The sequence below is a fragment of the Mus caroli genome, chromosome 7 (assembly GCF_900094665.2).
Source record: "Mus caroli chromosome 7, CAROLI_EIJ_v1.1, whole genome shotgun sequence".
NCBI classification, from domain to species: Eukaryota; Metazoa; Chordata; class Mammalia; order Rodentia; family Muridae; genus Mus; species Mus caroli.
This window is the reverse complement of record NC_034576.1, coordinates 125,126,392-125,139,150: the sequence shown is the minus strand read 5'-3', so window position 1 is coordinate 125,139,150 and position 12,759 is coordinate 125,126,392. Positions and strand designations below refer to the sequence as shown.

Below are 12,759 nucleotides of genomic sequence, written 5' to 3'. Positions count from 1 at the left end.
TTAGACCTTCTGTGTTTGCATTCCTCTGTTTTATGTAAGATTCCAGTAATCTCTTTGTACCTTGCTGGTGTGTCACCCAACTTCCTTATTGTCTTCTGCATAAAAAGTCTGATGCTCGATTTGACAAAAGACATTCAGATTCTACACAACCTCTCCTGTGTGCCTCTGTCTGTCATTCATCCGATGCTTTGCCCACCCGAGACTAGAGACCCGTTCCACACAGACAAAGGGGCCCAGAGGGTCTGCGGCAAGTAACTAAGACTGTTACTTGGAAAACTTAAGGGTAAATCTAAAAAAAAAAAAAAAAAGTCAGTTCCTTTTATGCTGAGTAACACCAAGTAAACACTGCTGAGATTCGAGTGCGTTATCAGGAATGGAAAACACAGTTTATTAAGATACCCATTCCTGCCTACATCAATCTATTAACTCTGCAATGCCAGTTACAATCCCAGCTGCTGCTGCTGGCCTCTGCCTCCCTCCTGCTCCTCCTGCTCCTGCTCCTCCTGCTCCTCCTGCTCCTCCTGCTCTTCCTGCTGGTCCTCCTGCTGCTCCTCTTGCTCTTCCTGCTCCTCCTGCTGGTCCTCCTGCTCCTGCTGGTCCTCCTGCTCCTGCTGGTCCTCCTGGTCCTCCTGGTCCTCCTGCTCCCCCTGCTCCTCCTACTCCTCCTGCTGGTCCTCCTGCTGCTCCTCTTGCTCCTCCTGCTCCTCCTGCTGGTCCTCCTGCTCCTCCTGCTCCCCCTGCTCCTCCTACTCCTCCTGCTGGTCCTCCTGCTCCTGCTGGTCCTCCTGCTCCTCCTGCTCCCCCTGCTCCTCCTACTCCTCCTGCTGGTCCTCCTGCTCNTCCTGCTCCTCCTGCTCCTCCTGCTCCTGCTCCTGCTGGTCCTCCTGCTCCTCCTGCTCCTCCTGTTCCTGCTCCTGCTGGTCCTCCTGCTCCTCCTGCTCCTCCTGCTCCTGCTCCTGCTGGTCCTCCTGCTCCTCCTGCTCCTGCTCCTGCTGGTCCTCCTGCTCCTCCTGCTCCTCCTGCTCCTCCTGCTCCTCCTCCTCCTGCTCCTCCTATTCATCTGCCTCTTCTTCTTTTTGTTTTGTTTTGCCTTTTGAGACAGAGTATGTATCTCTGGCTGATCTGTAACTCACTCTGTAGGCTAGGCTGGCCTCAAACTCACTGGGATCTGCCCACTCTGCCTCCCCAGTTCTGGGGTTACAGGTATGTTTCATAACTAGCTTCTTTTCTTCTTTTCAATTAAAAAGTTGAGTACATAAATAAAAGTGGGAATAAACCAAACATCGAATAACAGATGAATGGATGGGTAAATTAATGTGGTATTAACATACAAGGGATTAAATATTATTTAGCGTTAAATATTACTTAATCTTCAAAAGAAAGGTAATTCTGACAGCATGTATGTGTAATAAACTTGAGGATTTTATTGCAAAGTGAAATAAAGTCAGTTATAAGGAGACAAACATTCTAAGAGCTTCTACTTATATGAGGGAACTAAATGGTGATTTCCAGAATATCTTGGAGGAGGGGAAACAGTTCTTTCATGGGAAGAGAGTTTCCTGGAATAAAAGGAAGTTCTGAAGTAGATGTTGTCTATGCTTGTATGTCAGTGTGAATGTTGGGTCAAGATTTATTCTCTCTCTCTCTCTCTCTCTCTCTCTCTCTCTCTCTCTCTCTCTCGGGAGGGGGGTGGGGAGACATGTATGCAGTTCCCACAGAGGCCAGAAGAAGGAGTCCTGGGAGTCCTGGAACTGGAGTTACAGGTTGTTGTGAGCTGCCAGAGCTGGGTAGTGGGAACTGAACTCGGGTCCTCTGGAAGAGCACCAAGCTCTCTTAACCACTGAGCCATCATCTCTCCAGTCTCTGGTGTGAACATTCATAAAACCACTGTGACAGGCAATCCAAAAAAATGATTAAATATAAGAAATCTTATGTTATGCAAATTATTGCAGTCCTAATATTGAGATATCAATTCTAAAATGTATAGAAAAGTAAAGGATGTGGGAAATAAGGATAAAATTTTCAATAAAACCAATTTTGGAGGCTAAAGGAGTCAAGATGGCATGGTGCGAATGCAAAGACAGATAAAGAATAAGAGGACCAGAGAGTTCCCAGGGAGACCCAGTGGCCAACAACATAAAGGGCAGTACAGTGGACACGATAGGGCCTTTAAAACAAATGGTAACTGCACAGCTAATTTACATCTACCATGGAGAGTTCAGATCAGGACATTGCATTACGCACACACATTAACTCAGAGGAACCCCGACGCCCTCAAGCTTGGTTTATGAGAGCCAGATACCAAAGCCGGATGACGGTAGCACAGAGAGCCAGAAACCAGTGTCTCTATAGAAGGGGGAAAACTGCATAAAACACCAGCAATCTGAATTCAGTCATACATAGAAAAGAATTATACGCAAGTGGGGTTTTGTCCAGAAATGTACAGTTAGCTTAACATAAGAAAACAAAGGATTACAGTTCTCTCTGCTAACAAAATAAGGTAAAACCCTCAAAACCATGCCAACAACGGCAGGAAAAGCATTTGATCAAATCCAACAGCCTTTCAGAATACAAATATGCAACAAATGGGAATAGAACGATGTGTTATTCTTCTAAAATTTTATTTTTATTTTTATGTGCATGAGCATTTTGTCTGCATGTGTATCTGTGCCATTTGTGTGTGCTTTGTGCCTGCAGGGGCTACAAAAGGCTGTCATATCCTCTGATATTGGAATTACATAGGGGTGTGAGCCACTCTGTGTGTGTGTGTGTGTTGGGGGGTTGAACCCAAGTCTCCAAAACTGCTGAGAAAGCTCTCCAGCCCTACAGAGAATATTTAACCTGATGTAAGTAGAACCCCATCACTGTTCAATATCATTGACAGAAAGATGGCAGGGAGAACTACCAGGGCTGATCTGAGATGGATCTCACACAGTAAGAGACAGAACTGACTCCTGAGAACTGTCCTTTGGTTTACCATGGCATGTGCATGCATGTGCACATGTACAGCCACACAGAATATATATATATATATATATATATATATATATATATATAAACTAAAAGTAATATAACCTTCAAAAGACCCTCAGTTTATAATGGCATGAAAGTTATAGATTGGATTAACAAAGTACTATTTGACTATTTGGATTAATGAAGGATGTGTACACTATAAAATTATAAAAACTAATGAAGCAAAGATGATTTAACTTAATAGCCATATCTTGCTTGTGGATTGGAACATACAGTGCTAAAATCGTGATGCTACCTGAAGCAATGCACAGATTTAATGCCCTTTTTTTTTTTTTTTTTTTTTGCTAAAATCTCAGCCATTTTTTTTTTTTTTCAAACATAGACAAGATGAGCCTAAAATTTTATGGAAATGTAAAGGACTGAGAATAACCACAACGGTCTTTAAACATTCCTTTAGAATGCTGGCTGGAGAGGCGGTTCAGCAGCAAGAACACCGGCTGCTCTTGCACAGGATCTAGATTTGGTTCTTTGCACCTATATGGTGACCCACAAACATCTCTAACTCCTGTTCCCGGTGAGCTGATGCCCTCTCCTGGCCTCCTCGGGTACTGCATGCATGCAAAACATCCATACACATAAAAAAGATTTTTAAAAATAGTTAAATCGTTAAAGAAACAAAATAAAACAAACAAACAAATGTTAAGAACAGAGTTAGAGAACTCGCACTTCTTAATGTAAAAGCACCTCATAAGGATAACAGTGGTGCTAGTATATAGGTAAATATCTGTGAGTGTATATACATTATCTCTCTGTCTAGATAAGTGAATGGAATAAAATTGAGAATTTGCAGGCAAATGGATGGAAGTAGAAAAGATCACCTTGACTGAAGTAACCCAGACCTAGAAAGACAAATATGCTGTGTACTCACTTATAAGTGGATATTAGCTGTAAAGTTCACAGACCCAAAGAAACTAAGCAACAAAGAAGGCTCAAGGTGGGGACATGTGAATCTCACCGAGAAGGGGAAATAGAATAGACATTGTAGTAAATGGGGACCGGATGGGTTGGGTGGGGCTGGGAACAGGAGGGATGGGGGGCAGAGGGAGAGAGTACTGGGAAAGACGACTGGAATGGAGAAGAACATCTCTGGGATGAGCTAGAAACTTAGGGCAATGGAAATTCTCAGGTCTATAAGGGTGACCCTAGATAAGACTTCTAGCAATGGGGAATATTGAGTCTGAACAGACCATCTCCTGTAACCAGGCAAGACCATAACTGAGGAATTGGGACATCAACCCAGCTATAAAACCTTCAACCTAAAATTTGTCCTGCCTACAAGATGTACAGAGGTAAAAGATGGAGCAAAAATTGAGGAAGTGGCCAAGCAATGACTGGTCCAGCTTGAGACCCATGACACTGCTAATGACACTTGCAGACAGCCATTAACGTAATTGTCATCAGTGAGGCTTTGCCCAGCAACTGATGGAAACAGATGCAGAGATCCACAGCCAAACATAAGGCAGAGGTAGAGGAATCCTGTGGAAGAGGGGTAGGAAGGATTGTAGAAAACAGAGGGGTCAAGGACACCACAAAATCCCCCACAGAATCAACTAATCCAGGTCCATAGGAGTTCACAGAGACTGAACCACCAACCAGGGAGCCTGCATGGGACTGACCTAGGCTCTCTGTATCTATGGTCTCAGTGTTAAATAAAAATTCTTCTCCATTATCTCTGATTGGTTAATAAAGAGCTGGCCAGTCTATGACTAGGCAGGAGAGGACATCTGAGACCAGTGACAGAGTCCCAAATAGGAGAGAGAGAGAGAGAGAGAGAGAGAGAGAGAGAGAGAGAGAGAGAGAGAAGAAGAAGAAGAAGAAGAAGAAGAAGAAGAAGAAGAAGAAGAAGAAGAAGAAGAAGAAGAAGAAGAAGAAGAAGAAGAAGAAGAAGAAGAAAGAGGAGGAGGAAGAGGAAGAGAAAGAGGAAAAGGATGTAGAGGAGGAGGGGGTAGAGGAAGTGTGGAAAGACCATGTGGATGGACCAGGAAGATTCGCCATGGGTCTTGATGAGAGTGTAGCCTTGAGGACAGATATGGACCACAAGCCAGGGCAAGACCAGATGGCAAGAAATGGGTATGTGATGGATAGTAGGCAGCGTAGAGGGTTCTAGAATAGTTCAGAACCTTCTCAGCACAGGGCCAGAAGCTCATTAATAAAAATACCAGGTCTCTGTGTCATTCACTCGGGAGCAGTTATAGAAACACCCTGCAATTATGAGAACAAGAGGGTTGTAGGAAAAAACAACAACAACAGCAAAAAAAAAAATACCCAAGAATTCACTTACGGTGTAGCTTGGTCTTTATGTGGGACTCCTAACAGTCGGAGCAGAGACTGTCTCTGATTCTGTCGCCTGCCTTTGGAACCCTTTCCCCCCTGCTGGACTGCCTCATCTAGGCTCAGTAGGAAGGGATGCAGCTAGTCCTACTGCAATCTGATATGCCAGGGTTGGTTGATATCCACTGAAGTCCTCCTCTTTTTTTTAAAGAGAAATGGAGGAGGAGTGGGTGGGGTGGGATGGAGAGGCTGAGAGGATAGCAGGAAGGGGAAACTGTGGTTGGTGGGTGTAATAATTAATTGGTTAGTTAATTAATTAAAATTTGAGAATCCAGACATAATTTTTTACTCCAGTCATCAGGCAATTTTGGAAACGGTGACAAGCTTCAGCAGGGCAAATACTAGTTCCTCAGCAGGTGGCTTAGGGACATGAAACATTCCCATGCAAAAACATTTAAACGGGGCTGGAGAGATGGCTTGGCCATTAAGAGCATTTGTTGTGCGGCTGGAGAGATAGTTCAGCACTTAAGAGCACTGACTGCTCTTCCAGAGGTCCTGAGTTCAATTCCCAGCACCCACATGGTGGCTGAAAATCATCTGTAATGGGGATCCAATGCCCTCTTCTGGTGTGTTTGAAGACAGTGACAGTTTGCTCACATACATTAAGTAAATAAATAAAATTAAAAAAAAAAGAGCATTTGTTGCTCTTACAGAGGACCTGGGTTCAGTTCCCAGCACCCACAGGGCTGCTCACGTGTCTATGTGACTCCAGTCCCAGGGGATCAGAAACCTCTTCTGACCTCTGCGGGCACCTAAACATCCATGTAGGTAAAACACGAGGATTAAATACATAAATCTAAAAATAATCTTTTAAATTTGATCCCCACTTCATATCACATATGGAGAAAAATCAATCCAAAATGCATCCTGGTCTTGAACGTGCAGGCTTGGTGTTGGGAGTTTTATCAGAAAGCACAGAGTAGATCTCCATGATTTGGGCTCAGCTGGTGGTGTTTCATGTCTGTCCCCCAAAGCATAAGTGATCAAGAGAAAATACATATGTTGATTATCATACAGTTTAAAAACCTTTGTTTAATTTGTGGAAAGAACACACGGGAAGGCAGGTCACAGAATGGTGGAAATATTTGTAATCCATTCTGTGTGACTACAAGTCAACTAGGATAAAGCCCAATAAAGTTCGGAAGAAGCTTGACACAAGGTCAAGTGCCTGTGATTCTTGCTACTCAGAGTCTGAAGCTGGGGGCGGGCGGAGGAGGGGGGATGGGACTTTGAGTCCAAGTGTTCAAGTCCTTCTGAGGGAACCTAGGGAGACCTCACTGAAAAATAAAACAAATGAATCCAAAAATGAGCACGATGGATGAGGCAGGAGGATTGCCATAAACTGAAAGCTAATCTAGGCTCCATGTTGAATTCAAGCCAGCCTAGGCTATGAGAAGAAATCCTGTCTCAGAAACAAAAATGAAAATACCAAACAAACACTCTTCCTGGAGAAACTGAGGAAAAATTGAAATAGTCATTTCCCTCAAATGCACAAATAGGCAATAAGCACAGGAAACATGGTCTTGGTTTTCATTCCTTAGGAAAACACAAATCAAAACCAGGAGATACCACTTTATCCACTAAGAGGGTTGTGTCTGAGGCACAGGGCACCTGCCTGCAGATGTCAAAGGATGCAGAACAAGAAGCTGATGAGAGCATGAGAAGTGGAGGTGACTGACAGCCAGTGAAGGTGATTGACAGCCAGGAGTGAAGGTGATTGACAGCCAGGAGTGAGGGTGATTGACAGTCAGGAGTGAAGGTGATTGACAGTCAGCAGTGAGGGTGATTGACAGCCAGGAATGAAGGTGACTGACAGACAGCCAGGAGTGAGGGTGATTGACAGTCAGGAGTGAAGGTGATTGACAGCCAGCAGTGAGGGTGATTGACAGCCAGGAGTGAAGGTGATTGACAGCCAGGAATGAGGGTGACTGACAGCCAGCAGTGAAGGTGATTGACAGCCAGGAGTGAAGGTGACTGACAGACAGCAGTGAGGGTGATTGACAGTCAGGAGTGAAGGTGATTGACAGCCAGACTCTGAATGGTGAAGGGAATCTAGAAAGAAGCTAAGCAGAGAGGTCCCATGAAGAAGTGGCTTGTAAGCTGGTGTTATCAGGGAGATTTCAATGCCCAGAGAAATGAGCTAAGCTGGTAGAGATCTGTGGCTGAGAGATGGACAAGCACATCAGACTGATGGACCCGAGCCTGAAATGTCTGAACTGCTGAGGGAAAGTCTTTAAAAGAAGACAAAGGAGCTGGAGACCTGGTTCAGCCATCAAGAACACTGGCTATTCTTGCAGAGGACCCCTGCTCACATCCAGGCTCCCACAGGACAGCTTACGACCATCCAGTTCCAGGGAATCCGATGCCTTCTGTTGTCCTTTCAGATATCTCAAACCTGGTACACATATATGTAAAATGTACATACACACAAAATAAAGTAAATAAGTCTTTTTTAAAATGGCAACAAATATGATGAAGAAAAAAAATTAAAGTCAAGGAGGCAGAGACCAGGGTGGAACTGGCTGACAGAGTTGTAGACAAACTAGAAATGATTTATCACCTGAAAGATATGCTGAAGTATGCCAAAGAGGAGTGCCAGTGCATACCAGGGATGCTGGACCAGACTCTGCGAACCAGAGCTCCCCAGTCCTGCTCTGATCCTCCTTCTGCTGTTGACTGCATCAGATCCCAGCTGCTGCAAGCTGACCTCTAAACCCCTTTACCTCAGGTTGGTTTCCATTCACATTCATTCTAGAGCTTGTCTAGGCCTGAAAGTAGGGATCAGAGCAGCCTAGACTGGTTTTGGTTGTGTGTCAATCATGTGGAACTGTGTCCTCTGACTGAACTTTTAGAAAGAGTCCCTTTACCTTCTTATAACTATGCAAATGTGGCAATGCATATGATTAAAATCAGATGCATCACAGGAAGGGACATGAACAGTCTTACACAATCCAAGCATGTCAGTCAAATTACAGAACCACCCAAACTATATCCCTTAGCAACTTATCCCTCCTTCTCCTAACACCCTATAACAGAAGTCCTGGGCAATAACTAGGACCCTTGAGTACTCTACCACTTACCTGGTCCTTTGTCACTCTTGACAGCATATCTGATCTATACCACTGCCTTGCTTCTCGATAAAGCCCTTATGCAACTTCGTAATCGGTATGCCCCTCTTTTATTTTATTTATATATTTTTTAATGCTTTAAATAAGATGACCAGAACCTGGAAACACCCAGTCCTAATACTGGCTACTGATGGGTAGAGGGTAACTCTGGAAGTAAGAATGAAGGCAAGGCTGCAAAGGAGCCACCTAACACAAGCTCGGAGGCAAACTCTGGGGATGTCCAACCAGAGAGAGTCATGGTTTTGATCTTGGCTGCACACTGGACTCTATTGGGGAAGATTTTAAAATTCCTGTGTGTAGAAGATATCCTAGATGTATCATGGAAGTGAAAACTCTGGAGGCAGCACCCACCCAGGCTTCAGTATTTTGTAAACTCCTCAGGCGGCCCCAGTATGAGGTTGTCTTTTGAGCCTCAGTATGTGGAAGAACTGTGGACTTGAGGATCCTGCATGGCAGAGCAGGAGTTCTATAGAGAGCATACCAGCCGTCCATTCAAGGCCTACACATAAAGCCTGTTTGGCTCCCTTAAGTTCCTGGTGTGCAGTTCTGTACCAGCCCATCTTCTCCACCCCATTCTGGAGCAGAGGATTCCTCTGTGAGCAAGAAAAGTACTTGGAGAACTTAAAATGAGATGATCCATTGAATACCCCTTACCCCTCCTGATAAACTCATAGCCATATACTCCTAAAGCAAGCGGTGCCAAGAAATCCTCTTAAAAATATACTATCATCTTAGTTAGGTTTTATTGCTGTGAAGAGACACCATGGCCCAGGTAACTCTTATAAAAGACACATCTAGCCGGGCGTGGTGGCGCACGCCTTTAATCCCAGCACTCGGGAGGCAGAGGCAGGCGGATTTCTGAGTTCGAGGCCAGCCTGGTCTACAAAGTGAGCTCCAGGACAGCCAGAGCTATAAAGAGAAACCCTGTCTCGAAAAACCAAAAAAAAAAAAAAAAAGACACATCTAATTGGGGCTGGCATACAGGTTCAGAGTTTCAGTCCATTATCATCATGGCAGGAAGCACGGCAACATGCACACAGACATGGTCCTGGAGGATCTGAGAGTTCTACACCTTGAACCAATGGCAGCCAGGAGAGGATTCTTCTGTCTTCTGAAGGCAGCCAGGAAGAGGGTCTCATTTCACACTGGGTGGGGCTTGAGAATAGGTGCCCTCAAAGCCCACCTACACAGTGACAGTCTTCTTCTAACAAGGCTACACCTCATTCCATAGGCCCACAACTCCTAATAGTGTCACTTCCCATGGGCCAAGCATATTCAAACCACCACACATACCATATCTTCACATGTCCTCTTATGGCCACGAAAGAGAACAGGGTGTTATGAAAAGGAGAAGGTCAGAAAAGCAAGCAATAGAACACTAAGATATGCTATGTCAACAGAAGTAAGTAAAGATGCCTGCCCCCAAACCTGATGACCTAAGTTTGATCTGTAGGACCTACATGGTGGAAGGAGACAAGTGACTACTGCAGATTGTCCTCTGTCTTGCACACATGCATTGTGACAACCCCACCCCACAAATAAATACATTTTTTAAAGTTTGAAATTAAGAAGAAAGGATATGAAAATCAGGAATTTAGTCCAGGAAATATAAACCCAAATAATGAATCTCAGGAAAAAAAAGTAATGCAGAAACAAATGGGAATTATTATCCATAAATCATGGTTTTTAGAGTCCAAAGGCATGGCTTTCCAGATGGAAAAGACTCACGTGCAAACCAGCAAGGCACCTCTTGAGCTTTACAAATCTTAGATGTCAGTGGTCACCAAAGGTGGATGCTAAGGACAGACTAAGGACAGAGGCCCAGGACTGTTTTTGTTTTTTGTTTTTTTTTTTTTCATAGCAAGTCCCCAAACACACATGTTCAGACATCCACAGCAAAATTCAAAAGAAAAACTTCAAGGCTAAAAACAAAGGAAGAGCAGTGGGATGTGGTGGCTATGTCTTAATCTAGCACTCAGGAGGCAGAGGCAGGCAGAGCTGTGGGAGTTTGAGGTCAGCCTGGTCTATACAGTGAGTTCAAGAACAGCCAGGGCTACATAGAATTTGTCTCCAAAAGAGAAAGAAAGAAAAAAAAAAGGAGATAGAGATAGTAAATATAGAGGTAGAGAGATAGAGATATAGATAGATGGATAGATGGATGGATGGATGGATGGATAGATGGATAGATAGATAGATAGATAGATAGATAGATAGATAGATAGATAGATAGATAGATAGATAGAGTGATAGAGTGATAGATAAGAAAGGAAAAGGGCAAAACCAATGACCACTAGCTCGAGTTTGGAGTTAAATGTCATGAAGAATGAAGACATTACTAGGCTGTATTACACAGGACAGAAGGATGCACACACTTCTCAAAGGTCTTGCTCTACATCCTTTGTAGAAAGAGCTGATTCCTCAACGGCATCATCAAGATGGACCAGTTAGTAGTAATGATGCTCCACTGGCTCAGCTCTAACGTCATGATGATGATCAAGTTTCCCACAGAGATCAAGACATCAACAGTTTTTTTTTTTTTTTTTTTGCATTTCTGAGAAAATTTTATTGGCCTTTTGAATAAAGTTTATTTTCCAGGAAGGATGATTCCATCATACTTCTGCTGGAACCAGCACATGGCCTCCTCCTTGCCGATTCTGTGTTTGGCCCCAATGCAGCCTGTTCTGTGCTTGTCTGCGATGCCGAACCCTGGCTTACCCAGCACCACATAGAAGTCCAGGCCGTAGATACCAATATTTGGGTAGTATTTGATGCCCAGGTCAATGTGTTCCTGAATTCCAAAACCAAAGTATCCAGTATCTGAGAAGTTATTTTTCCGCAACTCATACTCCTGCACCTTCAGGCCTTTCTCCAGAATTTCCTCTGCCTTGGCTCCACGGACTGTACAGTGGACAGCAATCTTCTCATTTCTCCAGATGCCAAAGGACCTGACAGTGTATCTAGCTTTGGAGAACACCGGGGTCTGGCCTGTGAACTGCTCCAACACCTTGGCTGCCCAGGTCAGTCTGTCTCTGATCTCCCCGACACAGATATTGAGGCAGAGCTTGCGGATGCGCAGTTCCCGCATGGGGTTCTCCTTTTCCCCTTGATCTTGTGCCATGGTGGAGAACAGGGAGAGCGACATCAAAAGTTTTATACAACTCAGAAACAAAAGTAGGGCTGGCCAGAAAAAGCACTTGCCACCAAGCTTAATGGTGTGCGTTTGATTTGTGAGCCCTATATGGTAGAAACTGTCCTCTGATGTCCCCCTCTACCCTCACCCCAAGCATGTACGTGTGTGTGTGTTTGTGTGTGTGTGTGTGTATTCCTTAAAATAAGGGGAAATGCCACAATGATCCCTTCCACAATGATGAGTGTAGAAATGGATTAATCAAAATAGCATTGAACTCCTTACTGATATCAGAAATTGTAGTACAGAATTCTACAGTTCAAGTGTGAGTGAAAATAATTTTTCACACAGAGTCCATGGGGTAAGAAGATCTCTGACATCACAGAGTGACACATTTTTATCTTCTGTGGACTCTATTCATGGATTTATTAGAACATGTGTCTCCAACTCCAAATGGTAAGAGAGGACACTGTTTGTTTTGTCCTGTTCTGGTTTGCTTTTATTTTTTTATTATTATTACTATATTCTAATGAGAGTGAGAAAGGAGTATGAACTTGGGTAGGGAAGTGGGGATATTTGGAAGAAGTTAAGGGAGGGGAAAGAGCAATCAGACTACACTGTATGAAAAAAAATTATTTTCAATTAAAAGAAAAAATACCTAAAAAAAAAAAAAAGATACTGGGTGGAACTATGACTTGATGGAAGCGTGCTGTATCAGAGAGAATTCCCAAGAGCTGGCAGGATGGTAGCTCTGTGACAGGCCTACAAGGGCAGCCTGCTTTTTCTCCATGGGAAGGGAAAGGCTATTGAATAACCCAACTGAAAAGAAAACCGTGAAATGGATGGAACCCTTGGTTCATTTGAATGTATTGAGAGGAAAACATAGTTCTGGGATCTATTGCAACCCACTTTCTTTTTTCTTTTTCTTTTTTTTTTTTAAGATTTATTTATTATATCTAAGTACACTGTAGCTGTCTTCAGACATTCCAGAAGAGGGCGTCAGATCTCATTACAGATGGTTGTGAGCCACCATGTAGTTGCTGGGATTTGAACTCAGGACCTTCAGAAGAGCACTTGGTGCTCTTAACCACTGAGCCATCTCTCCAGTCCACAACCCATTTTCTAAAATGAGAGATTTTA

General features: G+C 43.7%; 1 protein-coding gene across 1 annotated transcript; it reads right to left on the bottom strand.

The window, feature by feature from the left end:
- Positions 1 to 11,076: 11,076 nt before the first annotated feature.
- LOC110299276 (60S ribosomal protein L11-like) lies at positions 11,077 to 11,625 on the bottom strand. Its single transcript, XM_021168938.1, has one exon. The coding sequence runs from the start codon at positions 11,608 to 11,610 to the stop codon at positions 11,077 to 11,079; it is 534 nt and encodes a 177-aa protein (XP_021024597.1). The 5' UTR covers positions 11,611 to 11,625.
- Positions 11,626 to 12,759: the final 1,134 nt, after the last annotated feature.